This window comes from Apteryx rowi, unplaced genomic scaffold (genome assembly GCF_003343035.1).
Source record: "Apteryx rowi isolate R43461 unplaced genomic scaffold, aptRow1 scaffold_163, whole genome shotgun sequence".
In the NCBI taxonomy this organism is placed as follows: Eukaryota; Metazoa; Chordata; class Aves; order Apterygiformes; family Apterygidae; genus Apteryx; species Apteryx rowi.
This window is the reverse complement of record NW_020447897.1, coordinates 140747-167864: the sequence shown is the minus strand read 5'-3', so window position 1 is coordinate 167864 and position 27118 is coordinate 140747. Positions and strand designations below refer to the sequence as shown.

The following is a 27118-nucleotide window of genomic DNA, read 5'->3' as shown; positions in this document are numbered from 1 at the left end:
TGCTCTAACTACCGTTAAAAGTTAGAATTACTTGTATAGCCTTATTTATCTCCAAGTAAGAAGATATTTTTGTTATCACTGTTCATAAATAGATTCATTTGGTGTTGTGGATTAGGCAGTCACTGACTTCAGTGAATGCAATAGTCTAAGCTCTGGTTGCTAGCTGCCATAAAAATTGCTGAGAGGGATCTTGAAATTGTGGTAGATTTACTTTCTCTGCCTTGTGTCATCAAGAGAGTTAGCAGTACTCTCCTGGGGTACAGAAGACTGCCAGTATCTGACAGTATTCATATTCACCCTGTATCATGTAGATTATTCAAATGAACAAGTAATTAAAATATGAGAAATCAAAACATGTAAGATCATGCTAAGGGGGCAAAGAGTTTGAAGTACAAGCTTTGTTCTGTGTCTCAGTACTCAAGATAATACAAAAAAAAAACACCAAAATTTTTTGAAAATAAATTTAATTTTATCTGTTAGAAATATTATCCCCAAATGGACCACTCTTCCACAAAGGCTAGAGCTTAGATTTTAAACGAACAGTGTTCACATTTTTTAAATTAATAAGCGGCTAAAGAATTCCAATATTAGACTCAGATTCTGGTCAATTGTAGCTAAAAGCAAGTCAATGCCTGGTAATCAGAAAAGGAATAAAAATTAATTTTATGTCGTCAGTTAATTTTTGGACCACTGATAAGAGCACAGAACTGAATTCAAGTCAAACTAAAGGGGCAAAATATATCAAATCAGCACATGATCTTCAACAGTTCCACAGATTCCAGCAGTAATTTTTTTTAATACTTTTCTACTGCATGACTTTTGCACTGTCATCCTACAGTAAGTCAATCCAACCACCATATGAACAAAGTAATGAAAAGTTGTTTTCTTTGATGGGGCAAGTGTCCCATTTCCTGATGGAATCATTCACACAGAATCATTCAACATTGTAAACACACCACCTGATAATACAATCCACAAAAAAGTTGTTCACTTTATGGTTCAGGCTTTTACATTTATGATTACCATATCATTTTCTTGCGCTCACCAGAAGCAGGCTTGTACCTGGATGTTTTTGTTTAATGTTGTTTGGATTAGGATGCCATTTTACGGATCATGTAGTTCAGAATGCCACCATTGTGGAAGTAAGTGAGCTCCACATCAGTGTCAAACCTCATGATGGCATGAAAGGTTTTCCCAGTATCCAGCTGTTGGAGGTAAAGAAAGTTATTTAAGCAGCAGAACCTTCCACATGTTACATGACAGAAATAAAATAAGGATTATTATGACATTTTGCAATGCTAAGAAATATTGCAATAGAAAACTGCTTAAGTGAACAGGGACTGGGCATCAGTATTTCTCTACTACAGTATGCCACGCTATACCACTGCCAGTTGCTTCAGAGGAAGGTGGTCTGAAACAAAATGTACCAAGCAGGGTATGGAGTATCCTTACATTCTATTTGCTGCTTCTATTAGATTTATTGTTGATCTAAGACTAGAAGCATGAAAGCTTGCTTACCACCCTTTTAAGTGGTTATTCTAATTCTTCTTTTTCTTTTACAGTCATTCTCCTGGCTTCAGTACAACAGCAATATTAATTTTATTAGCTCTCTTTAGAGGCTAGTGTTTGGAATTAAGAAAAGCACAAAGACACTTGCATGAAGTGAATAACTAGCAAACCACTATTTTACTAAAAATTGTCCTAGTCACGTATTTCCAGATGAGTGCACAATGTCTATCTATGCCCAACAGGCTGAACAACTCATTGGGTCTCTACTTGCTCCACTTCAGAATGGTTAATGAGGCATATGTAAATGTCTGTTGTTCAAAACTAATCTAGGCAGACCACCTGCAATAAATGAATGCAAAGTAAGTATACTGTTTTGCTAACTGCAGTAAAAAAACTGATTTCAAGGCCACTAGGCTAAATAAGTCAGTTTTACAAGAGTTCTAATCAAGAATAAATCACGGTTTCATTGTACATGCTAATATTTTTCAAAAAAGGGGCAGGGGTTTGGAGGCAGAACCAGGTGAATGGAAGTCTAAGTGCAGTGCCTGAAGTTTAGGTACATTTTACGCTGGGTATACTTTGACTTCACTTTGGACACTGCAATATACAATATTCTGTCAGTTTGTCCGGGTAAGACACAATGAGTTTATTTAATGTTTACAGTTTAGTTGCTACTGTGCTATAAAAAAAAATTAATGGAGACAGAAAAATTTACACTGGACACAGAAGGACTGGTCAAAAACACAGGACTCCTTTCTGTTGAATGAAAGTTTGGGCATGCTGCTTTTATCCCACCGTAATAGATTCCTATTACAATGACTGCGTTCATCCTCTTCCCCCCATCTCAAATCTTTTTCTTCACCTCAAGTGAGAAAGGGTTCTTACCATACTAAAACATATTGTTTGAAGAGACAGTTATTTTGAATCAAATTACAGTGCTTTAGAAAATTCAGCTCTTAGGTGTCTCATTTACCTTGATTTGGATGTTCATCTGTGGTTTTAGTTTCTCAGGAATGACAATCGTATAACGTTCACGTCCAGTGAGGCCTAGAGTCCCTGCATCCTCGCCAGGTAAATACTGCAGAGGAATCACTCCCATTCCTACTAGGTTACTGCGATGAATTCTCTCATAGCTTTCAGCAAGCACTGCCTTGACTCCCTAGGAAATACACAACAGATATAACTATCTTCATGGTTCAGGATAGTCTTTCTGTGCTCAGAGAAGGAAAAAAAGTCTGAACTTCTGTGGCCCCATCCTTCCATTATCAGTTATTGCTAAGTCACCAGGTCTCTCTAACAGCAGACTGTCCAGGACAACCCGATGATACGTCAGCTTTCAAACACCTTTGAAGAAGTCTAATTGTCAAAAGATTTCATGTGCTTTCTCTGGAATCCAGGGTCCTTTAATGAGTCTTAAGTAAAACACCATTAGTCATTTCTGTAACTCTTGCTGCAGGTAGTACTGATTTCACTGTTGCCCGCCTACACTATGTGCCCTAGGGTATAGTTTAATTGATTTTTACATGCTAATACAGTTAAGAAAAAAATTACCACAGGAAAGAAAAAGAATTTTGACAAGTATAACCCTAAAACTTTGTTTAATAACAAACAAACTACTGCATTCAAAATTCCACACTGAAAAAGTTTGAAACAGAGCTCTAAAAGGCAGGCAAGTAGTGTAGGACAGGATGAAGAACAAACAGATTTTCCACTGTAGCTGGATTTCTATTAGGGTCCTCTCACAATACTGGTAATAATCCTTGCAAACCACAAATCATGGTGAAGCAATGCTAAATTTCATATTGACTGATATTATTCTTTACTTACACTTTATAGTTTCATTGGTAAGTGAGCTTAAGAAGGCAGCTGGAAGCAGAACCAAGGTATACTGCACTGTGGGAGGCAAAAGTATTAAAGGGACTGGCCTTTCTGGTGTAGCCTTGTGGACTGTTAGCTGGAGAAGATTTCCTGCCTAAACAGGATCTGTTAATATTTAAATAGCTTTTGCAACTCTGCTGCAGCTTTTAGACACAGCTGGTATTTCAAAATAGCTCCTATCAAGAAGTTCTGGTATGCAWGCACATTTGCAGTTTATGCAGAGATCCCCTTGTTGGCTCTTCTCATAGAAGATGACATAGCACTTCCTTTTTCCTCTGCTAATGAGTCTCCCAGTGAAGTTGCTAAGCACAGTCTGACCATAACCTCCTAGTTGGTATGTGCAGGGTGGTCCCTGTCTTGCTATTGTCTCTAAAAATATACCTATCACAGGAATGAAAATCAGCTATACTACTCTACCTGACAAATGAACACATTTTTAAATATTGCCCTCCCTGTAGTTTACCATAGACACTCACCAAAAGAAATGGTCCTTTGGCTGCCCAGTCTCTGGAACTTCCTGCACCATATTCCTTCCCAGCCAGCACAATCAGAGGATGGCCAGCCTGCTTGTATCTTTCTGCAGCATCAAATACATCAAGCTGGAATGCAAATGCCAAACATTTTATGTATTTTTGGGTGTGGAAATACATTTCTGAGGAACAAGCAGAAAGTGTCCTCCCACAAATTGCTGAAGGCCACATTTGCTACCAAGAGGCATTCTGAAGGTAATCATCATATAGCACTGTGTGATTTCTAGCTTGGTCTCATTCCCAAATCAAATCTACACCTTTCGCTGTCATTTCTACAATGATTATACTCTTCACCAACATGCCTGATAGCACTATATTATGCAGGCATGTATGACCTACTGCTTTAATTCAACACAGCTCCTGTCACTTTATCAGCTTTACTTAAAAGGGACTTGAGTAATAACCTCAGCTGTAAGAGAGAAAGTCAGCGCTAATCCACCCTACTGTCAGTAAGCCTGAGTTTAGAGCAGCATCTGTACTTACAGTTTCCCCAGAAGGGAAATGGACAGTCTGAGGTCCCTGCTTATCGATAAATTTGTTCACCAAGCGAATGTTTGCAAATGTTCCTCTGGCCATGACAGCATCATTCCCTCTGCGAGAGCCATAAGAATTGAACTCTCGAGGAGTCAAGCTGTTAAGGGAAAAGAAAAAAGAAGAAAAGGTCACTGTTGTTATTTTAGACTGAAACATTCTGAAGAATAATCAATGAACTGGTGTCTCTGATGCAGCAGCCAGCCGTGTTTTTAATTTGTTTCTAAAACTCTCTCAGCAGCCAAGCTCRTAGCTCCCATCATGGCTACTAATGACAGTAGCGCACATGTATCCAAATCTTCTATTATTCAGCTTTTAAGTTTTTAAATTTTAAAAAAGGGCAGGGGGAGGGGTGGTGGTAAAAGTCTGTCTACTGAAGCCTGGCCACAGAAAGCAACTGCCAAGGTATTCTCAACCCTTGCCCAGCATAACAGTATCTGACAGTGAAGCAAGGATGCAAGGATATAGTCCATGTTTGTCAGAAGAAGCAAAAGAAATCCTTTCTTACTAATCCTCCTAATTATTTATATTATCACAGCATCTAGAACAAAGGTAGAGACACCACTGTGCTAAACATCTAAAAGACAAAGAGAGAGCCCCTGCTGCAATTTAGAATTAAAGAAGAAAAAGTTCATTTGGGACTAGAGATATGAGAATGATGGGGTACTCCAGTCTAGTAACCTCTAGAGAAAAAAAGTAGAGGAATGTGACAAAGGACTGTTTGTATTAGGCTACCTCCAGAAGGCAGCTCTGACATAAAACGTTTGTTTTTATAATGTGCATGAGATTATTTAGATTTCAAAGTGTCTGACAACAGTTGGTCAAACAGATGTGAGCAGCTAGCAGTCAATAGATCACACTGAGTCGATTTAATCTCCAGAGTTATTACATTTAATGAAAACACTATTTTATTTTTCAAATGGCTGAGCTGTTTTTCAGAGCATCAGTGAAGTAGTAAGAAGCACTAAACCAGAGACTGTAACTGTCATATTACATCTGAAGATGGAGTAAAGAGACACAGCAAGTCCTAGTCTTGCCTTAAGCTGCAGCCACTGTACTAAACTGACAGAATGTCCCTAGCAGGAGTTTTAGAGTCTGACCACAATGGCTTTACCAGTTGTTACAGCTGCACTGAAGCCTAAGCTTAAGCTCATGCTGTCCTAGATCTTTGAAACAGTTGCACTTGCTAGAATTCAGTATAGAACCAATTTTTGGCATTAAGGACCATGATAATTTTGTCTTTAGCGTCAATAGAGAGACAAATCCCAATTCCTTTATTTCTGAATTGATTTATTGCAAAAGCTAGCCTGAAGTCTCCTTCTTCCCCTCTCTCCACACAAARGTCTTGGGAGTCTTCAACTCCCCAGTATAACAGACCTGCACACTCTATACAAATTCTCAGAATCAGTGAAAGCTGCTGAAAGAGCAGAAGTAGAAACGCTTTTCTCTTTTCATGTGTTCTCCAGGAATGATCCAAGGTACACAAGCATATGGGAGCGTAGCAGATCTGTAAGCTAATAACATGATGTAGTAATGAGGGCTTATTTCCTCTTCCCATCTTATAAGAAGAAGAAGAAGAAGAAGAAGAAGAGGAAGTTAAAAAAAAAAGTGCTTACCCTCTGCTGGTCAAGTAACGGGCTGCAGGACTATTCCTTGCTATATTCCCAGCTGGAGATATGTGGTCAGTTGTCACAGAATCCCCAAAACTCAGCAGGACATAAGCGTCTTCTATTGATTTGGGGGTTTGAAGAGCCAAAGTCTAACCAACACAAATGCAAAGAAAATCATTAAAATGTGACACAGAGTTCCTTTACTTTTTTTGGAAGTGCAGGACATATATCAGCACTTAGTAAAATAAAGTTTCCATTCTTACACAAGTTAGCAGAAAGTTAAAAAAAAATTAACCCTCTTAAAAATTAAATGCTGAACAAAATATTCTCTCTTGGGTGTCTGTCAGCATGTTCATGCATATATAAAATAGATGAGGCCATAAAGTTAGCTGAGGTTTTCCATGGTACATGCAGGAACAGGAGGAAAGTCCAGGATTTCTAGACATCTGCATGTATTGAAATCTGCATTTTATTTTAAACAGTGCTGAAATAGCAATCTGAACATTGCATTATTTGTTAAAAAACGCACGTAGGCAGACCTATGGCTTGCATCTCTTTTCCTTTTTCCCTTACTTGCTTTCTCACTATCTAAAACTATTCTACCTTAAAAGGAAAAGGAGAATTTTTGAAAGTCCTGTAGTAACAGAGAATCCTTAGGATTTTCAGATTCACTCATGCAGTATTACAATAAATACAATGGGTGTGATGCTAACATTTGAGAACCAAGGCCTGTATAGCCTAGGATAAGCCCTGCACTGACATGATGGATGCTCCCATGTCCTTCTGAGCAGCTTTGCATCATTTTAACATGAGTCAAGGTCTTCCTATGCAGACCGGCCTGCCTCTGAGTGAAAGTGTGCACCTACCAGACCATCAAAGAAAGGTGGAGACTTGATGTATGTTGACTTGGGATTCCAAGTATATAGTTTGTCTGAAGGAGCATCTAAGGCATTCCAAGATTTATTTACTGTCTGAAAAACACACAAAAACATACTGTGGATTTCTAAGTTTTCAGAAGCAATGGAATCACTTCAGAATTCACATAAAATTACAAATTTGACAATGCCTTGCATTTTTAAGGCATTTCTTATGACAACATACAAGCTGTTTTTATATGACTATCTTTTAAAAGCAAGAGTGAGGAAAAGCAAACACCCACACTTCATTACAAAAGAATAGCTGCTCATCCAGTTTTCTGACAATTATCTGTATTATGCATACAGATAATGCTTTATAATTCTCAAGAAGCTGCATGTAAATCTCAAACACATTTCATTTTACTACTGAGGAACATGACATTACCAAGCACAAGTTTTCTTTTTTATGTGAATGCTATTAAGTGGTGAAAAGAAAATTTATGTCAGCCAGAAAAAAAAAATCCATGTATACCTTACATTAAGTAAATAATTAAGGAACAGCTTTCAGAATGTGATCTACCTTAAAAATCAATTAATTAATGAGAAGTCATTTATAAAAACATCTCTTCTGAATACCTGTCACAGCAGAAGCAAAAGCTATGGAAGGAAAAGGTTCATTTCTTTATCAAGACCACCTTATTTAACACTTTTAGAGTAGCACAGCACAACTTCAACTGAATTATTGCACTGAGGACTAATTCACCTCTATTTTTTGGTAGACTTCCTTGAACATCCCAGGAATAACGAACTGATGCTCAACAGCCTGAATCTCATTTCGGGTTGGCCAGATGTCTTTTAGGAAAATCTTTTTCCCCGATGCATTTATTCCTGTAGGAAATGGCATTATTATGTTTCTTATACAAATATTCCATTGGAGGTAGGGAGGAGGGAAACATCAGGTAGTATCCTTCAACAGTGTGTTCCTTCTAGTCTGACCAGAACTCAGGAGATGCACTTTATTTCATCTACAAGGGTCTGACAGAAGGGGGCCTCATCGACTTGATGCCTATACATACGCCTTCTTTTATAATTTCCATTAGAGAGAAACTTGTAGAATGATTTAGGTTGGAAAAGATCTTTGAGGGTTGTCTAGTCCAACTCCCTGCTCAAAGATAGCCAGCTAGATCAGGTTGCTCATGAAATACTGCAACCCAGATATAACCAAAAAGATGCCCCTGCAGAATCAGAATATTGATCAAATTTRGCTTTTTCCTTCTTTTCCCTTCCCTTCCACCATACAGACCCTGTTGTCTGTTACTAAGCTCTGTTGCTTAATAGTTTCATTCTTTGTATCCCAGAGGTATTTGTGCATTTGAATCATCTCCCTAGGACCAGCATTTCTGAGGAGCTTAATTCCAGTTTTGTTTATAAGGTGGGAAAAGAAGCATGCTGACAGTGTCTTATCCAAAGGCTCTCCCAATAACGTCTTACCCAAAGGCTCTTTCTCAAAGTCGATCCGGATGGTCCCTGCAATTGCATAGGCTATTACCAGTGGTGGRGAGGCTAGGTAGTTAGCACGGGTATTGGGATGGACACGCCCTTCAAAATTCCTATTTCCAGACAACACACCCACAGCAACAAGGTCGCCCTGAGAGAGAGGATTTGGAAAAAAAGATGTTGTAGTGCTTCCAGACTTCAAGCACCCAGTACGTCTGCATAGTTGCCCCATGCTGTGACATCAATGACTGGACTTGTTTCCTTCCAAATGGTCCCAAAGCATATCCCACAGAAAATGGAATACAGATTGACTTTACTTTCCACACAATGAGAACAGACAATTCAGTGTAACGCAGCTCAGAACAGCACAAGACAGAGAACAGCCTACCTAAATAAGCTGCACTGGAAAGGCTGATTGATGCATACCTTTGTGATGGCCTCAACAACAGACTCTGGTAGGGGCCCACTATTGCCGATGCAGGTCATGCAGCCATAACCCACCACATCAAACCTAGACAGAGCAGAAAAAAACCCATCAGTGAACAAAAATTTGTTTTGGAGCAAGATGTTTAAATCCTTAGCACTTGGCTAGGATTTATTTTAGAAGATAAGCTATATTGCTTTAACAAATGAATTGCTGCTGAAAATAGCGTTTTTAACAATGCTCARTTTTCATTATTCCAGTGGCTTTCTGTGCACACAGAAAAAAGACCTAGGAAATGTGTCCTCTAGCAATACAAAAGACAACATATTGTCATATATGCTATTTTAAAACTACTACTCTTGAAAAATAATCAATTTTCCCACTTAAGAGCATGAGTCTTCAAGAAACTGCAGCAAGCAACAGGCCTTCTCCCTCCCTGTGTGTGTTGGCACAAAGTCAGCCAACACAACAGTATTATGTTAGCTCATGCATGATCATGTCATAGGGTTATCTGCCACATCTTTTAAGCTGTATAGAGAAATAATTATTTTATTGCATCACTTGTTAATGCTTGTACTTAAGCAGCTCTAAGTCAACAGTAAGAAAAGCCCTCTTACCCCAATTGAGAAAGGTAATGCATAACTCCACTCTCCCTCAGATAGTAAGTGACAACCCCGCTTCCTGGAGACAGGCTAGTTTTAATGTATGGCTTCACTGTCAAACCAGCTTCAACAGCTTTCTTAGCAAGCAATCCTGAAAAATGCAAAGGATAGTTGCAGTTCTTCCTGGAGGTGAGACAGTTTGATGAATCAACAGGTTAACAGTAGTGCCATTAAATAACTGGAAAGAAAGAGGGCTCCATTTCCAGCAGTGAGATGGTACAGATAAACAATCACAATAATCCACCTGAGTTCAGAGAAACCAGCTAGAGCTCAAGTGCTCTGCTGAACCGTGGGCCCAGCCTGCAATTTCCATCCTACTGGAAAGTCACAGGAAACTACATTCGATAAGATGCACTCATGCCTGGTCCGCGTGTAGAGAGATTCAAAATTCAGTAAATGGTTAAACAAAAGCCACTTGTATACAACAAATATCTTGCAAAAAATGCAATAAAGAATTGTTAATTTTTCACTTATGAGAGTCTGGTGACCCAATGCTGAACTTACTGCCTTCAAAAGCAGACAATTATGATAGTACTGATACTGGCCACTTGTTACAAACAAGCTAGCTCACAATCTCTAGCTTGTYGCAGGAGTGTTATGTTACCACTCCTAGATTTGTACCCTGTATAGAGATGTTTTAATGGAGAGGATGTGTTAACAGAAACACATTTATCCTGAACCTATTCCTTTTAAATGAATTGTCTGTACACAAATGAATGTAGTTTTCCTTCAGAAACCAAATCCTCCCAGCTTTCTCAGGATGGACATAAAACAAGCAGCAGCTTTGCAAACTATGCAATATTTCCTATGCCCATGCCCCATTTTCCCCCTCACACATCCATTTAGATAAGAAAATATAGCTCAGCTCCACTTTGAAAAGTGATCTCCCACAGAAAGTTGTCACCAAAACCAGCTTGTTTTTACCAGCTGTTTGGCAGTTCTGTTAGACATGATCTGGAGATCTCCGCTTTTAAGTGCGGTATGAGAAGAGCCAGACTGATAGATTTGGAGGCCTAAAGGCAGAGATACATGAATTAAGTAACAGCCCTGCTCCTGAAATTGCTGAGGCTCCTTAACTGCCACAGGAAGCTGTGGCAGCTGGATCTATTGGGTACTTTTGAGAAGACGACCATGAACAAACAACCGTTCTTGGAGATGCCTGAGAGCCTGTTTAAAAGTGTTGGCTCATGTTTTCTTGCAAATACCAGTTCTGAAAAGATTGCAAAGCCAAACTCTAAAAAGGCAAGGAAATGTCAGAACTTAAGTTCTTTGAGCAACCTTAATCCAAAGCCTTGCTAAAGCCCGATTAGGCTGGAAAGGCTACAACAGTGTACACTTATTATCCCCACAAACACAGAGCCCTACACATCATTTGGTGCACAGGATACACTGTGCTAGTTTGAAACAAATATTCATATTTGAGATTTCCTTTAGCTTGCTACGTAGTGTGAGAGCACTGTGTATTTTATTTACCTTCATTTCAAACACTACTTTGAAAGCCAGATGATCATCTTCCCTGTTGGTACCCAAGGCTTTCATCGTTGTCATGTCCAAGCAATTACTAAAGACTGAGGGAATAATTTTTTCACTGTTCTCCTTTGGCAGCAAAGTCAAGAGCACCCACTGATCTGGAGTGCATACATAGAGACTCTTCAGGCTGCTGTGCACTATTTCAATGCACCAACTTCATTTGTACCTGCAGAGCCTTCTGCACATTAAACCCTTAGAGCTATTAAACCAAGCAGACTGAAAGATCAGCATCCCCACGACTATACAGGAGAGTGTTTAAATTGCACTCAGTTAGCCTGGGAGCCAAACATTTGAGGCAACTATATCCTAAGCAGGTAGAGCAAGTGAGGGATACCCCCAACTAGAGCTAAGGAAACAGGACAGAGAGAGAAGACAGTCTGCCTGGAAGAAATCTACTTCTTCATCCTTGGAAGAAGGAAATACAGCTCCACCTCTGTGATCACGACTAGGAAGAACCTGATGAAAGAAGCAGATGATTTGGCTGTCCTGTCAAGGACAAGAGAACTGGGGGATTCTGTTTAGCTCTGTTCCTTTGAAAGGGGGAAGAAATAGAGCAGCTTCTCTCTCTTCCCCTCATTGGTAGTGGTCAACTTTGTCCCTGTTGTTGGGAATTAAAATACATCTTGTTCCTGGCAAGGGGGAAAACTGCCAGCACTACAGAGTGATCAGAGAAAGGTTATCACCCAAGAACAGGTAACAAATGTCATTTAGTCAAACTAGACTCAAAGTGACTGTTATCTGGGGCAGTCCATAAAACAAGATTTTCCCTGCACCACACAGGAGCTCTAGGGACAGATTATGTGACCTCAGCCATTAGGTCATGCTTTCATGTGAAAAGCCCTTGCATTGCCGATGACACACATCCATCTCTTCCTACCTTTGTAGAAGATAAACCCGCATCCTGCAAACAGCCTGACAGGCTAGGAAGGCCTAATGGAGTGGTGATCATATAGTGAGAGGTAATGCCTGTGTAAATATTTGAGGAGGAGAATAGGAAAAAAAAAAACCAAAAAACATGTGAGCATGCCACAAGCACCTGCRATAGGAAGCTGAACCGGGCTGCTGTAGATTGAGCCCTTTGAGCTGACTCTCTTCATATTTCGTTGCCAGAAGACATCTGACTGGAGAAGTTTTGAGCCCAGACTGGTCAGGTTAAAAAGAAACAAGCTCTGCCCCTGAACTGCTTTTTATGACCAGAAACGTCTTGCAACCGACTCAGATAAATCTGGCTTCTGTGCATTTGAACAAGGGCCAGAGACACTGGTTAATTCAGGTACAGTTTGCCCTGTAGAGAAGACAGCGCAAGAAAACTATGTTTTCTTCAGCCCATATTTCCAGATATTGAACCAAATACTATTTCCAGAATTCCTTTTGTTGCCCTTAGGGACTAAGTTCAAATCCAACAGCAACTAGAATGACGACAGCACTGTGCCTTCAGAATTACATCAGTGTTCTATTTGCCTTCATGATACACAACCAGAGCCACAGAGAAACTACTGCACATAAAAGTGAGCAAACTTACCTGCTCCCAGCATAACTGAGGGGTTACTGGTGTTGGTACAGCTTGTAATAGCAGCAATCACTACTGAACCATGAGCAAGCTCAAAGTCACAGCCCTCAAAAGTAAATTTGACTTTGTTGTTGTGAAAGTCAGGGGCAACCTGGAATCCCTTGAATCCTTGCTGTAAGAGGAGAAAGTAAGGATCAAAAGAGTGTAGTTAATACAAATATTTCAACTGTTAACTGGTATGGGCTGGCAATTTCATGAATGATAACTGTCTGTCAGTCACACCACAGCTTGTACTTTTAGGTCTGGTGGTGAAGGCTTGCACCCCTAGTCAGGCAAAGTGGTGGACAAAAATTACTTCTATGGGGCCCCTTCCATTCTCTCTTTATCAGTAAAGGGGGGGAGCCTTTACAGCAGAATGCATGTTTATTTTTTTTCCTGCACAAATGTATCCTTCCTCAGTCTGCTCAGATGCATCTTTCTTCCATGTGCCCTGGATACCTGTCCACATACTGGAAAGCAAAGCCTACCCACAAAGATGCTAGCCTAGTTGCACAATCTAGTTCTGAGATTTCAGCCACAGCACGTAAGATTTGCATGTAAGCAGTGAATATTAAATGGCTGAAATCAGTGCTACAAGCTGACCTGAGAGGCAAAACCTGACAGCCGGGGGAAAAAAAAAAAAAAAAAGAAGAAAAAAAAAAAGAAGAAAAAAAAAAAAAAAAAAAAGAAGAAGAAGAAGAAGAAGAAGAAGAAGAAGAAGAAGAAGAAGAAGAAGAAGAAGAAGAAGAAGAAGAAGAAGAAGAAGAAAGCACTGTTCCCAGCATGAAATATTAAGTTTGGAGATTTGAGAGGGTAAGGTAGTTTCATGGAGTTTGAAAAGTGTAACAAATTAAGAATTCTTTGAGACTGCTGTAGCTTAATTTTCTTGGTATATAATCAGTAGAGTTTTCACATGTACTGCCTTCTAATATGGAGGTTTACCATTTCAGATATAGATTCAATCTGATTTTGGAAATATAAGTGTTTTGGTCTGGGCTTTTTGATTCTAATCAAAATCTTGCTCTTCTCTTAATGACCGTTTTTTCCACGGGATGATGTAAAAGAAAAGTACTTCCTTCTTAAAATGTCTTTTACTGCATTTTCACAACCAACATCAAAGAGACATGGAGGCACAAGCAGTTCTGAACTATCTAGCTTGAATGCAAAACTACCTTGTGGAGCTCAGTGCATAAGCCACTTGAAAAGCTGGTGAAGCACTGGGTAGTTAGCACAGAATTCAGTGCAGTAGCTACTTTGTCCAGCCTACTAACAATACACAAGTTGGCTAGTTTAGAACTCCCTACCATATGCTGAACTCATGCTAGGCCTCAGATGGCTTCAGACTGGTCTAAATCAGAAAGAACTAGTACTTCAGCTGGACAGGAACTCCTTCACATGAGAGGAACATACGAACATGCCACCCTAATTTTAAACTACTCATTTTGTTGATGTCATCTTCTAAACTGTATTCAAACACCAGTCCAACACCCCTATTTAATTCTCAATGAACAAGCAAACAGCACACTACTTAACTCCAGAATGAAGGCTTGTAAAGACTAGACAGCTTCCAGAAGCATGCATTGGTTTGTAGGGCCAAATGTTCCTAGTCCCTACCTTGGCACCCAGACAAGTCTCAAAGTCCTTCTTCATATCTGATATGGCAACTTTGTCCTGAGGTCTTTTCGGTCCACTGCAGCAAGGCACGACAGTATGGAGATCCAGCTCAACAACCTATTCAGTAAGAGGAACAGACAAGGGTTCAACATGGCATGACAAGATGAAGTCAGGAAAACACAGGTGCGCTTAACTCCACCCACTGCTGAATCAAGGCTAAGCCTGCACATCTTTACATTTCTTTGCAGAAATTCTCAAAGACCTCATGTGAAGAGAGCAAGACCAGAAGAGAAGGAATAGTTCTACTTTCAGACCCTGCTAGCTCCCAAGTACAGCTCTCAAAACTACTCTGGTTACTGGAAATCCAATGTGGGACTGAAGCATCTAAACAATGTAAATAGTTTTGAGAATTATGTCCTTTCAGATGCTAGCAGCAGGATCCTCTTCAGAAAACAATGATATGAAGAAATCTTGGTACAGGCATAAACTACAGCAGACCATTTTTGCCTTGGGGAAAACATTCAGAGTCTATAACAAAAAAGTACAGATTATCATATTTTCCTATTCCCCACCCATGTTTCAACTTCGTTTTGACTGTGTGCTTCATCTTTCCATATTTACTAATTATAAAATATTTGGACAATCATGAAAACCTGAACATAAGTTACAAGATAAAATTCTTATAACAGAGAAAGCTGAAAGTATTCTTGAGTTTCCAGGACACAGACTCAGACCTTGATTTTCTTGCTTCAAAAGCAACTTGTGGGGTCTGCAATTACCACACACAGCTTCTCAGTGTCTTGATATACACAGTGAAATAAGTTGCTGAACATAAGAAGGACATAGCTGGGGCACAGCTTACAGAGACCACATCCACACTATCTTGACAGGCTGTGCTTGACTCTGGAGTGGAGTTCTCAACCACATGGATCCTATATCGATCAGATCAGAAATCTTGTGAGTCCATCTTTCCCTGTGCCCAAATTTCACACCTTGAGAGCTAGCTGACTTGTTCCACTGAGCTCTGAGTTAGGACAGCTGGACAGACCAAGACAAACGAATGGAAGGCTAGAAAGTCCCTCAACTATTTTCTGGTTTCTGTGAAAAACAGACAGCAGTCACATGGAAGTAGGGAAAGGCACAGAGGAAGGAGCCTGAAGACGGAATGATTTCTAACCTGTGTGAAGTCTGGATCCTGAGCAGGGTTCTTGAAATCTCTTAGCATTCCCACAGCCTCAAGATATTTTCTTGTGCATGTAATTTTCTCTTTATCACGGCCTAAGGTGAAAGCCAGACACAGCAAAACAAAACAAAACAAAACAAAACAAAACACCCAAAAAAACAAAAAACAAAATGCAAGTGAAAATGAGGAACTACAATGAGTCAGAAAAAGAAAAAAAATGCACGACTGATCACTTCGCATTGTTCACACTATAAACTGCACCAACAGATCCTTTTAGCCCAAGCACTGGATACTCACTAGAAACAAAGTGATTGAGCAGACTTAGTGGCTTTTAGAGAACAAGAACTTAGGTTCTTGCTTTTGGGATCAGGACAAAGTAGGTGCAAGCAGGGCTAACCAGTCAAGTTTGCTAGGAAACAGCCTTAATTTGGCTTTTCCTAAACATGGACACTGAAATCAAGAAAGCCTGAACAAGCAATCATAGATAAAAAAGCACAGGAGCTCAGAAAGCACAGCATGACTCAACCCTGTTGTTGACTATGTCATAGAGACTTGGGACCCCTGCTTTCAAATGCACTCTCAAGTCATGATCTCTTCTCACACTTACCTGTCTGCACCAGGTACCCAATGCTAATGTCATCCACTGGGAAGTAGGCAGCTGTTGCTCCATACTCTGGACACATATTGGCAATGGTGGCTCGGTCAGCAATTGATAGTTGGGCTACACCAGGACCAAAAAACTCCACGAATTTACCCACAACTCCAACCTGACGAAGGTGCTGTTATTAAAAAAAGAAAAAACAAAAACAAAGTGACTATGTCATTGCTAGATGTCAAATGAGCAGAGCATATAAGCTATAAAATACAGCTTTTGACTTCAGAGAAACCTTTTTTTAAAGGTTCTAATGCCATCTGAAACCAGGAAGCTTTGGTAAACACTAAATTCTGAAGATGAAGATAGAGCTGTAAAGCTACAATAATAAAATATAATAGTGATGTATTCTTTCTGAACTTGTTCTTTCTCTCATTTAAACTAGACTCTATCTTAGAACAACTGCATTTCTCTCAACAAGGCTTTCTGAGGAGAGGAGAACAGTATGGGGTCTTCTGTCAGTAAACCCAGGAAGATGCATTTTGATGCACATTTGGATGAACTCAAAAAGGTTGGCTTTCTCCTGCTGCAGATTCTCTCAAGAGCCAGTGTCCCACGATGAACACATACCAGATTTCTCAGCTCCAGCTCAGTATTAAATGCTGACTTAGTAACACTCTTAATTCAGTCACAAGTTACAGAGTGAATAAACATACTACAAACATGTGATATGCGAGCCAAGGACCTGCAAATCAAAGCAATCAAACTGCAGCACTTACTGTTTTCAGTTTTTGCACAGTCTCATTCTGTGTGGGGCCTTCCAAAAAAAGGTCACCGTGTTTCTTTTGAGATGGTAGAGAAACAAGAACAACCTGTTTTTCCAAAACAGGTCTGGCCATAAGAATTTGGACAGGCCATGAAATCTCAGCTCTCTGTTCCATTTTATCTGGCTTTTGAGAAACACTTGGATAGCAAATCTGCAGTTGGCCTTGGACAGTTAATTCCAACCCACACGGAATGAGAAAGCTTAAAAAATAATAAAACATAAAAAAAAMCCCACATGGAAACAGAGACAGTGCTCCTAAGTGTGCAGTATAGCGGCTTTGTCTTATACATGCATAGCTTCCCTCAGTAATGACAAAAGAGCAAACGTCCATTACCTTGGTGATGGTAAGCACTATGTCTGTGGATGTTACCAGTGGCTGAGGGTTTCCCAGCAGCTTATAGCCAACCACCTCAGGAAGCACCATGCTGATCGGCTGGCCCAACATCACTGCTTCTGCTTCAATGCCACCAACACCTGGATCAAACACCATTATACAATCAGACTATTTAGAAAGATAGTGTAGTGGCAAAAATAAACCCATGAAATGCAATTACTGAGCAGATGATTTAAGTTGTGAAAGGGGAGAGAGGGCAGCCAGTAAGAGGGCTGAGTCCTGCACTAAGAGACGTTCCTCGTCTTGCTTCAGCAAGGTCAGGCTTTTTCATTTCTTTCAGTTTCATACTTTAATCCTTGCTCCTCAGCCAGCAGATGGGATATTACGTAAATCTCAGTAACCCACCCTGAAGAAACCTGGCTTTTACAACAACAGATGTAAAAGTTCTATTTAGTGTCTTAAACATGCAATGAATCAGCAAAGAACAGTAACACTAACCTGACATGGAACATTCAGTGTGTAAAATGTATGCAGACCATGATTATGGGGTTATCAAATGAAAACTACAAAGTCATTTTGAAGAAATGAAAGATTCTTAAAGTCAAGGATAGGGATAGCTCTAAAGAATGCTAGCAGGAAAGTTACTTGTTAAGACAGAACTATCTTCCTTAAGTATATTAACTTTCAACAGTGTTTTGGCATGTGCAGGTGGGAACCTCTAGGTATATATAACCTTCAGTGTCAGAGCAATACAATTCAGGTGCCTACCCCATCTTAGTAATTTAATAATATAAAATATCAAGATGTCATAATCATACTCAACCTAAAAAGCATTATGTTTATAGCAAACGGTCACTCAAACAGCTGTTTTCTAACTTATTGCCCATAGAAAGTCCCTCTCATCTTTACTTTGTACCTCTCAAACCTCCTTTTACATTTTGTTTAGCTTAACTAACACTGATCTAGCACAAGCTGCTTGTAATAGCTGCTTACATATGCTAAACCACTACTCCTATCCTTACCCCCACTTAATCTAGTAATGGTTCTGAAAAATAATGTATGTAGCTTATGCAAAATGATACATATTTGTCTATTAAAAAAGAGAATTCTGTAACAGGTCCAATCACACAACTCCTCTTGCTCATCATATGACATCTGAATCAATTTTAAACACAGGGAAGTTAGCAGACATGACTGACTGGCCAGCATAGAGGCAGGAAGCACTACTAGCCATTAGCAAGAAATGCTAGACCCTAGAGTGTGTGCTTCAGGCATATAAGCTATGGACTGTGCCCAGCCATACTTTTTAAACTCTGGAACAAAATGAGGCCAAGTTAACACACTTACTCTTCCAAGTAGTTACTGCTACTGCAATATCATCTAAATACTGCAATATCATCTACTGCAATATCATCTAAATATAAGGGCCTCATGTACAAGGTGCAACCAAATGTAGAATAAAAAAGACATCTCCTATCTCACAGATCTCATGGTCTTCAAAAGGTGAACTGGTGTATATTTGTAGGACCAAGTCTGCAGAAATTCTTCTATCCTTCATAGAAAGTTTCTATCAGTATTACTACAACAGTACKATATATGGCAGGACAAACAATGTCCTATTTGTATCACATGTGCTACTCGGAACTTGACAAGAATTTTCATGAACAATTAACACAAATTCTTTATGGCCACCGRAAGTCTTTGTATTTGTACAGTATCTATTTCAATTGGGCTACTATCACCATACCACAGGAAGACAAGAAGTACAATTGAAGTTTTCCCGACCATGTGTAGGATGATTGTGATGCTTCCAATTCACTATCTACTTATTTAGTCAACATTTCAAACATTGCAGTTTGAAAAAAAAAAAGAAAAGAAAAAAAAAAGAAATTGTATTAATTTCAGTCACAAGTGTTCTGCAGACTATTAGTATTAGACCATACTTCATAGTGCTGTCCTACATAACCTCCTCCCTGGCCATAATTAACCCACTCAGAGTCAGCTTTCAGCATCTTCAACCTAGCAGAGCATTTATGGTACTTTTTAATAAGTAACACTGAAAACAGCTAAGTGATTAAGAAACAAATGGTTGCTCAATGATGCTTCAACTTCCTTGGCTTCCCAAATGACTACAGTGCTTCCAAAAGTTTAATATCTTTCCTTCCCTTGTTCCTTGTGATTTAAATGCAAAATAGAAGATAACTAAAAAGAAAAAAAAATGCACCAGAAATCTTCTTATCATCTGAGGGTGTTATCAGAATACGAAGCTTAGTTACAAAAGCTTAAATAATTGTAAGAGACCTTATCAAGTTGCTTAAACTAGGCGCGAGTCTGAAACACAGCCTCTTACCAGTCAACAGGCTATTTACGATAAGCTAGTGCACYTACCCCAGCCAAGCACTCCCAAGCCATCTATCATGGTGGTGTGCGAGTCAGTGCCTACCACACTGTCTGGATAATAGTAACCATCCTGATCAAACACCACTCTTGCTAAGTACTCCAAGTTCACTTGGTGGATGATCCCAGAGCCTGGTGGAATAATCTTCATGTTTTGAAAAGCCTGGGAGCCCCACTGAAACAGAAGGAAGTGCAGTCAAAAGTTTTCAATGCACACAAGTACTGGAGGAACATTTGTTCACGCATGTCCACGCAAATAGGATTAATTCTTTCAGTACCTTTAAGAACTCAAACCTTTCTTTGTTCCTTTCAAATTCCAGGTCCTGATTCTTTTGCAAGCTGTCTGACCTGCAGGTGAAAATAATCAGCTGCCATAACCAAAAGTCTCTACCTGAAATTCCTGTGTGGTCTAATATACTGAAGGTGTGAAAGAAGAGTAGTTGTTAATGATAATGCTGATCAATTTCATCCGTTTTAATAACACTGCAGCTGTGAACTACAGGCAACTGACGAAAAGGATTTAAGAAGTCTTACAGATAACATCTCCAGTCTGATTCAACTCTGAGTACTAATCTGCATGCTGTATGGGTGGTGAACCTGGAATTTATAGCTTGGAAAAAGCTAGACTATATGTTACAGCAATATGAAGTTTTCAGTGCCTAAATCAGAAGCAACTAGCACAGCAGTAAAGGGAACTGGAACCTAACTACTCTGCAACTTTGGTTAAATAGAGGCTATCACTGATGAGTGACTACACACTGTTGTCTGAAGTCCCTGTTTTTCAACACAGAGCTAACAAACATTTCACTTGTATCAGCTACTTAACCTTCAACTTAAACTTCTTAATCAACTTAAGCCTGAGCATTATCAAAAACCTCAAATTCTGGGCTGACCAATGTTCTCTCCATATATAAATGACCTTAATAAAAATAAAATATGACCGAGACAAAAAACAGTTATTAGCAAAAAATTTTGTAAAGTCCTGGATAGTACTTATATCACAAAATGAGTGTTATTAAAATATTCAGAGAAAGAATCAAAACAGTTGATTTTGTCCTAGAGTAAAGACTAAATTACACCCTGCTCATAAAGAAATAGACTGTTTCCCAAAGATGTTATAAAATTATGCAGATGCAAATTAAAAATAAGAAGATTAGGTTTCTAGTTTAATAGATTAATCTAGAATGGCCATTACCCCAGAGATAAGTCTTTAGATGATTATTTCTAACTTTGTGTCTGCTTCTGAATTCTTTAGTGTTATGTTAAGATTAAGAATAGTTACAGCATCTTTAAAAAAAGGTTAAAGGGGAGTAGATTTTCAACAGTTACATAAGTCAAAAATTTCGGCCCTCTTTTTCCCCCACCAAGCATGACAGGCACCAGTGAGAATTTGTATCCGTATGAGTCTACAGTTAAAATAAAATGAAAAAAAAAAAGTTAATTTAAAATGAAAACTTTCTGGCAACATTCTTCCATGAAGCAGGCTTTACAATACATACTAGCTCAGAAGTTGAATATTTTTATTTGAAAGACAACTTGAAATAATGGCACTCAGAGTGCTCTTTATGTTTTATAACTACCTCCTCCTATAAATTTTCTTCTTTGCATTGCTATCATTTAAGTGACTAGCTTCAAAACTATCTCCTATAAAGGACAATAAATACATAGAATTTTTCTAACATCAAGGCAGCTGAGAAGTTCGGAAGATGGAAGGAAACCACTGAGAAACATGAAACTCAAGATTTGTTTGGAAGAGTAGTCTAGTAGGCCTATTTAGATACTAGTGAGAGTAGAGAGACCCCTATGTGAAGCTCTGATATTTCAGTGTGGGTCTGGTGAGTGTTTGTCTGTCTGTAGCATGCTGAGGATTGAATAGCATTATGTTTCTTTCTAAAACTTATAGGACCCATATTAATCAGTGTGCATTTCTCTATGGAGACAAAGAACCAGCAAACAGTTCCTCAGAGCTGGGCTAGTGCTGCTCAGTCTATTCTTACATAAATAAGGAAGAAATGAGGTGGTGTTGCTTGACCTTTCCAGAAAGCTCCACAGGGTCAAAAAAAGTGCGTGTGGAAAAAAGCTATTTCTGTGCAACTAATAATAATGCAGTATTACTATGGAAAATTATAATCATCACAGGTCTGGACTGAGCCTGTTTCAATTAACATTTAGTCCAGGTTCATGCTGCTGAGAGCTGTGCTACAGAAAAAACAGAATCCCGCAACTATTCCCCAGCAACTGATACAACAGCCTAACTTAATCAGTTCCTAGGGTTTATGATGCTATAGTCTAAATTCTAAGAATATCACCAATGGAACTACTACCTTCTTTACCAGCAACTGGATCCAGCTTCCTAACTAACATTAAGAAGTAACAATCATTTTGTATCCTTACCCTCTGTTAAAATCAACCTGGATGGAGTGATCTATCACTAGATCAGCAGGACAGATGGGGTTGATTTTTTCAGGGTCTCCACCAAGTTTCTTCACAGCATCACGCATTGCAGCAAAGTCAACCACAGCTGGTACCCCACTAAAATGGAAGAGATATAGGTGACCTGAAAGAGTTTGGGGAGGGGGGGGGGAAACAACCAACACCACGACAACAAACATAACACAGATCCTGAGATGCCGAGCAGAGACCTACTGTCACAATAGGAGCAAATTGCAGCCTTATCCCCAGGCATGGGATCACTGCTCTGCTGCAGAGAGCGCCCTCGGGAAGACAAAATCAGAAGAGTAGGAAGGACAGAACTGTATCTGTACCCTGAGCACTATCAAAATGAAAAACTAAAACCAAAATTGTTACAGTTACAGAAGCAGTTTAACATGCTTGGCTGGGAATCTGGAAACCTAGTCATAGTCAGCATTCCTGTGGGACCTTGAACTGCTTTCTTCTCTTTTGCTCTGTTTCTCTCTTCTCCCCAATCTTCAAAGCAAGGGAACACAATGTCCTTTCTTTCATTCTTTGTTTCATTTAGTTAGCTGATTTTAAGACAAGGACCATCTCTTTCTAGGTTCTGGAAGCACAGGAGAATCCTCTCCCTAATTAGGGCTGTTTGGTACCTTCCACACTTGAAGTGAAACTGGCAGGGCATCAGACTTAAAATACCAAGGGTGTGAATACAGAACCCATCTGCAAGATGACCATATTTTCAGGAACTGATTTAACTGCCCTAGCAGATGACTGGGAGAACATAAAAAGGCAGAAATAAGAAAGTGTACCACTTATTTGTACTAATAGGTTCTTGTACGTATCACTTACAAAAGGCCTTAAATCACACATCACAGTCAAGCAGCATGTTCGTAGGCCACTGGCTAGCAATCCCATTTTCACCCTCTCAACATCATCTTGTGACAACCCTGCAAGCCCTTGAACTCTGAGCGATACAGAAACAAGTTAATAGGCCTCTTCTTCTCTGAATGTCTCATTCACCCCAAAACATTTTAAATCCTTAAATTAAGCCTTCCTTCCTCAGTGAGGTAAGTAAATTTTACACAGGGGCAAATTAAGGCACATGAGAGTCCTCCATCCCCCACAACCAACTCAGATCTGGTCAAAAGCAAACAAAGAATAGTAATCAGAAATTCTGGCACTTCAGTGCCTGTCCTAAATAACAGAATTACATATTTTAATTTTTATTTTAACAAGGCTTCTGGTGTTTCTCAGCACATACTGATGCTTCTAAAGAGGTAGCTACTACCACTCCCATGCACAAGAGTTTTCAATCAGTTTGGGAAACACTCCTGCATACCAACATGCCTGATTTTGCTGGCTGCTCAGAGAAAAAGAGCTTGCCTGTGATATGTTTGTGAGGGTTTGGCATCATTCAGTATCCCACTCAAAGCATTAGGTTTCTGTCAGAGCAGCCCAAAGCAGTGAGAGTTTATGTTTTCAACTCCTGGGAAGCTGGTTAAAATTACAAAATCTAGCAAGAACAATGCAGAAAAAAGAAAAAAGGCTTTATAATTCTTGCAGAATTTTAGGTTGAAGTTCTGAGTGTTTACAAAAACAAGCAAAAAGAGCTCCATATGATCCAATGCTGACTTAAAAGCAGCTAACTCTGATTAAAACAAATGTGAGAATGCTAGATAAACTTATCTTCAGTGGAGTACTTCATTGTTCCAGGATATACATAGATCAAGGAAAGTAACAGATGTTGTTATGTTAACTTGGTAGATTCAAGGGGGAAAAAGTTACTTTTTTCCAGCTTACAAATTATATACAATTGAAAAGAAATATAGACCACATCCATTTATATTCTTAGAAGAATTCAGGATAATTACAGAATGGTCTGAGCTAGGAAATTCTTTAGTTCTAATCCTGGACTTGTAACAGTTGCATGTCTTCTGGAAAGTTGCCAAGGGCTGCATTTTCCAGCAAGCTCCCACTCAGGAGTCTGTGCAGGAGCTCATTTTTCATAAATGCAGCTCCTCTGCAAGTTTATAGGCAAACTTTCAAAACTCAGCAATGGTCTAGAGAGTAGGAGGCAAGAAAGGAGGGCAGCAACAAAGGGAACAAAATTTGGTTGAAAGTTTGGCTTTCTCTGWGCTTCAACTTTTTAAAATATTAACAACAGCCAGCAGGCAAAAAAACAGCTAGGAAAGCAGCACCCTTTTCAGTTGAGGCTTTGCCAGTTTTTTCTAATGTCTTTAGAAGCTGAGTCTTCAGAAGTTGAGCTGTGTTGGGTCTCTAGCATCTATATAATCTTTGGGAAAATGCAGACTGGAAGATACGACAGCAAAGATACTCTACTGTTCTAAGAAATAAAATCAACTGATAGCTTAGCAGCATGGGGCTTTCCAAGGAAAATCTAAATTCTTACTGTGTAGTTTTAAGGTGCAAAGAACAGTAGGCTTGCAAGTCAGATGCTATATTAAGAACAGTTAGAGGTTACTGCTCTACCTGAAAATACATCTACCTACTTTCTACATCTACCAGGAACTATTACATGCTGACACTTAGGGATTTACAGCACTGAAAAAAAGGGACCATTTTTCAGATTTCATTATGTAGGGATCTCTACTGGCATCTCTGCCAAAAAGTAGACATTCACTTTTTAAAAGTAGAGAAGTCTCAAAGAATATATTTGGAAAGATACTGATTCAGAAGAGTTGTAAGTGAGAATTGGAATGGGTATAAAGATGAAAGCAAGAGCCTCTGAATCTAGGAATCTGAAGGAAAAAGAAAAACTCTTAATAGTGAATTTCCTCATTTGGATCCACATTGGTCCGCTTCATTTTCTCCCTCTCCATTTTTAAAGAGTTTCATAAAGATATTTATTCCTCCATCCTGGAAGCACTTCATCTAGAGCTTTTATAATAACTTTTTGCCTCTCCACGTGCTGTTCATAGCACAACATCAAGAAGACTGAAAAAAGAGCCTGTTCAAACATTTAACTTGCTATCCTTTCCCTCAACTCCCACCCTAACCTGAGAGCTGCTGCATGTTCAACAGTCCCCCTCAATCCTCACCCCACACTGAGTATGGCTGCACATTCAGCAGTTCCCTCCTCCTAGCTTTGGAGGACATTAGACTCACGTGAAGTCTTGCAGAATAACTCGCGCAGGCTTAAATGGCACTTCAACATTCTTGTGTTGCACCACCTTCCAGTTGAGAATATTCTCAACATCTTCCTTCTTCACTAGAAAATCATCACAGTTACGTACTGCTGCTTCCAAGAGGACTCGAATAGAAAATGGCAGACGTGCTGCATGGGAAAGAAGCAAGAAGCAAATTCTGTTTTTACCTTAGGGTGCATTTCATATGCCAACAAGTGCAGAATTCCACTCCCGGGGCATACAGCTCTTCAAGTAGTCTCTATATTCCCACAAGCCTTTACTCCAAAGTATCAGACACCCATGCCTGGTTTCCTGGCTGTGTCAGGAAGTCAGTGTTAGCTGACCTGTTCCACTCAGCTTATAATAGGTTTATTATCAAAGTGCCTTTGAGACTGGGGTGAAAGTACTCTTTTCCACAGCCTTTTTCCCCCCACAGCAACTTTACTCTGAAAACACATTGCGCTCACCTTGCTTTTCTTCATTTTACCCTCACTCATGACACTAGACCCAGCTGTAGAAATGCACTAGAAGAACTCAAACAATTTTCTACCTGACATGTTGGAAAGCATTTATTGGTCTAGCCAATCTCTTCTTCTCCAGGGATGGAGAATGAAATTCACTTGCAGCAAGACTGCATCTGTTAACCTCCTTCTATTTCAAGACAGAAACATTTATAATTGATAAAAAATAACATTAGAGCAGTCCTAACAGTTCTACTGAGAGCAAGGTATGTGAAGAAAAATAAAAGATTCTCCTCCCTCTCCTTGTTTAATAGGTTTTGACTTCTTTTCAGAATATTTCAACTGAAAAACGTATTGAAAAGTTTGCCATAACTTTCCACTCAGGGCCCCAAGCACAGAGGTCACCAAATCACAGTGGGAGCTCATTAGCACTATCATAAAAACAGTACCTATTATTGAGTATTCTGCTATATATAGCATCCACCATTTAGCATTGAATATACATGTTGTTTAAAAAAATAGGGAGATATTCTCCTGCTTCAGGACATAGACATTCAGAATTATTTGTTAATTTTTGTTTTATCTGTTGCTAAGTTATTGCATTTCTGTGCTGGACAGTGAGAATTGTTACCCTTTTCCTCTAAAGGATGTGGAGCTTATCACTCTTGGGATTCTGGAAGAGATCAACTAGTAATACTATACATGTATTTGTCTGTTTCTAAAGACTCCTCCTCGCTTTTCAGAGACCAAGTCCAGCATTAATTCATTTCTGATGAGTGGTTCCTGAATTCTCCTTAACCAAACATTTTCTCTTTGAAGGAGAGGGAAAAAAAAAAAAAAAAAAAGGACACAGACTGCTATAAGCTACAGATATTGACCTTCTAAGTCAGTGGCATGAATTGCAAGACTTTTACCAGTGCCATGAAAAGGATGCCTGAGGATACTCAGGAAGTGTCTGAGGAAGCAAAGAAAAAGCCTCCTCTGAAAAGCATTCTTCTAGCCTCCTCTTTTTTTTTCTTTTCAAAGCTGAACAACCTTTCTGGATGATTAAGTCAGTCATGTCAATGATAGGTCCTTTCCTGCCTATCACAGCAGCAAGGCAGCCTGTGAGGTGCCATGTTCACTTAATGTTTTGCCTAGTCCTCCTCATCCACTCATGAAAAATAAAACTGCAACACGCACTCTGTGCCCAGAACGTGTTTAAGAAAATAATACAGACAGCTTGACAGTAGTTCCATAATTCTAAAATTCTACATTTAAATTTTACTAAAACTTTATTTTCAAGAACCACCTTTAGAATTCATAGTCCTCTCCTTGATCATATGCTCAGAGACCAAGTAGCATCCATGACTGCAGTGTCTCTTCCAGTTCTGTTCAGCATCAGTGATAACCAAAACCCGTAAGTCCAGGCAGGTGCCAGTTTCAGAATATTGCTTTCTCATGTTGTCAACATACCGTATCTCGCATCTTCCAGTTTGTTTAGATTAAAGAACTTCTTCAGAGGCTGTTTGGGGTCCAGTGGCTCCACAATCCGTACAAAAGGGTTGCTCATGGTTAAAGAGCCTTGGTATCC

General features: G+C 39.3%; 1 protein-coding gene across 3 annotated transcripts; it reads right to left on the bottom strand.

Moving 5' to 3' along the window:
- Nucleotides 1-471: 471 nt before the first annotated feature.
- Nucleotides 472-27118, bottom strand: ACO1 (aconitase 1). Of its 3 annotated transcripts, none has more exons than XM_026060006.1 (20): nucleotides 27001-27118; nucleotides 25065-25233; nucleotides 21918-22055; nucleotides 19802-19871; nucleotides 19515-19698; nucleotides 17127-17266; nucleotides 15982-16153; nucleotides 15369-15469; nucleotides 14192-14308; nucleotides 12551-12710; nucleotides 9454-9589; nucleotides 8839-8923; nucleotides 8407-8563; nucleotides 7679-7803; nucleotides 6925-7029; nucleotides 6065-6207; nucleotides 4401-4548; nucleotides 3864-3986; nucleotides 2483-2668; nucleotides 472-1205 (listed from the first exon to the last, which is right to left on the bottom strand). In XM_026060006.1, the coding sequence occupies exons 1-20, from the start codon at nucleotides 27095-27097 to the stop codon at nucleotides 1092-1094; spliced, it is 2670 nt and encodes an 889-aa protein (XP_025915791.1). In that variant the 5' UTR covers nucleotides 27098-27118; the 3' UTR covers nucleotides 472-1091. The 3 variants fall into 3 exon arrangements, with proteins under 3 accessions (XP_025915791.1, XP_025915790.1, XP_025915792.1); XM_026060005.1 differs by lacking the exon at nucleotides 27001-27118 and adding an exon at nucleotides 26837-26992; XM_026060007.1 differs by lacking the exons at nucleotides 19802-19871; nucleotides 25065-25233; nucleotides 27001-27118 and having other exon boundaries at nucleotides 473-1205; nucleotides 21918-21992.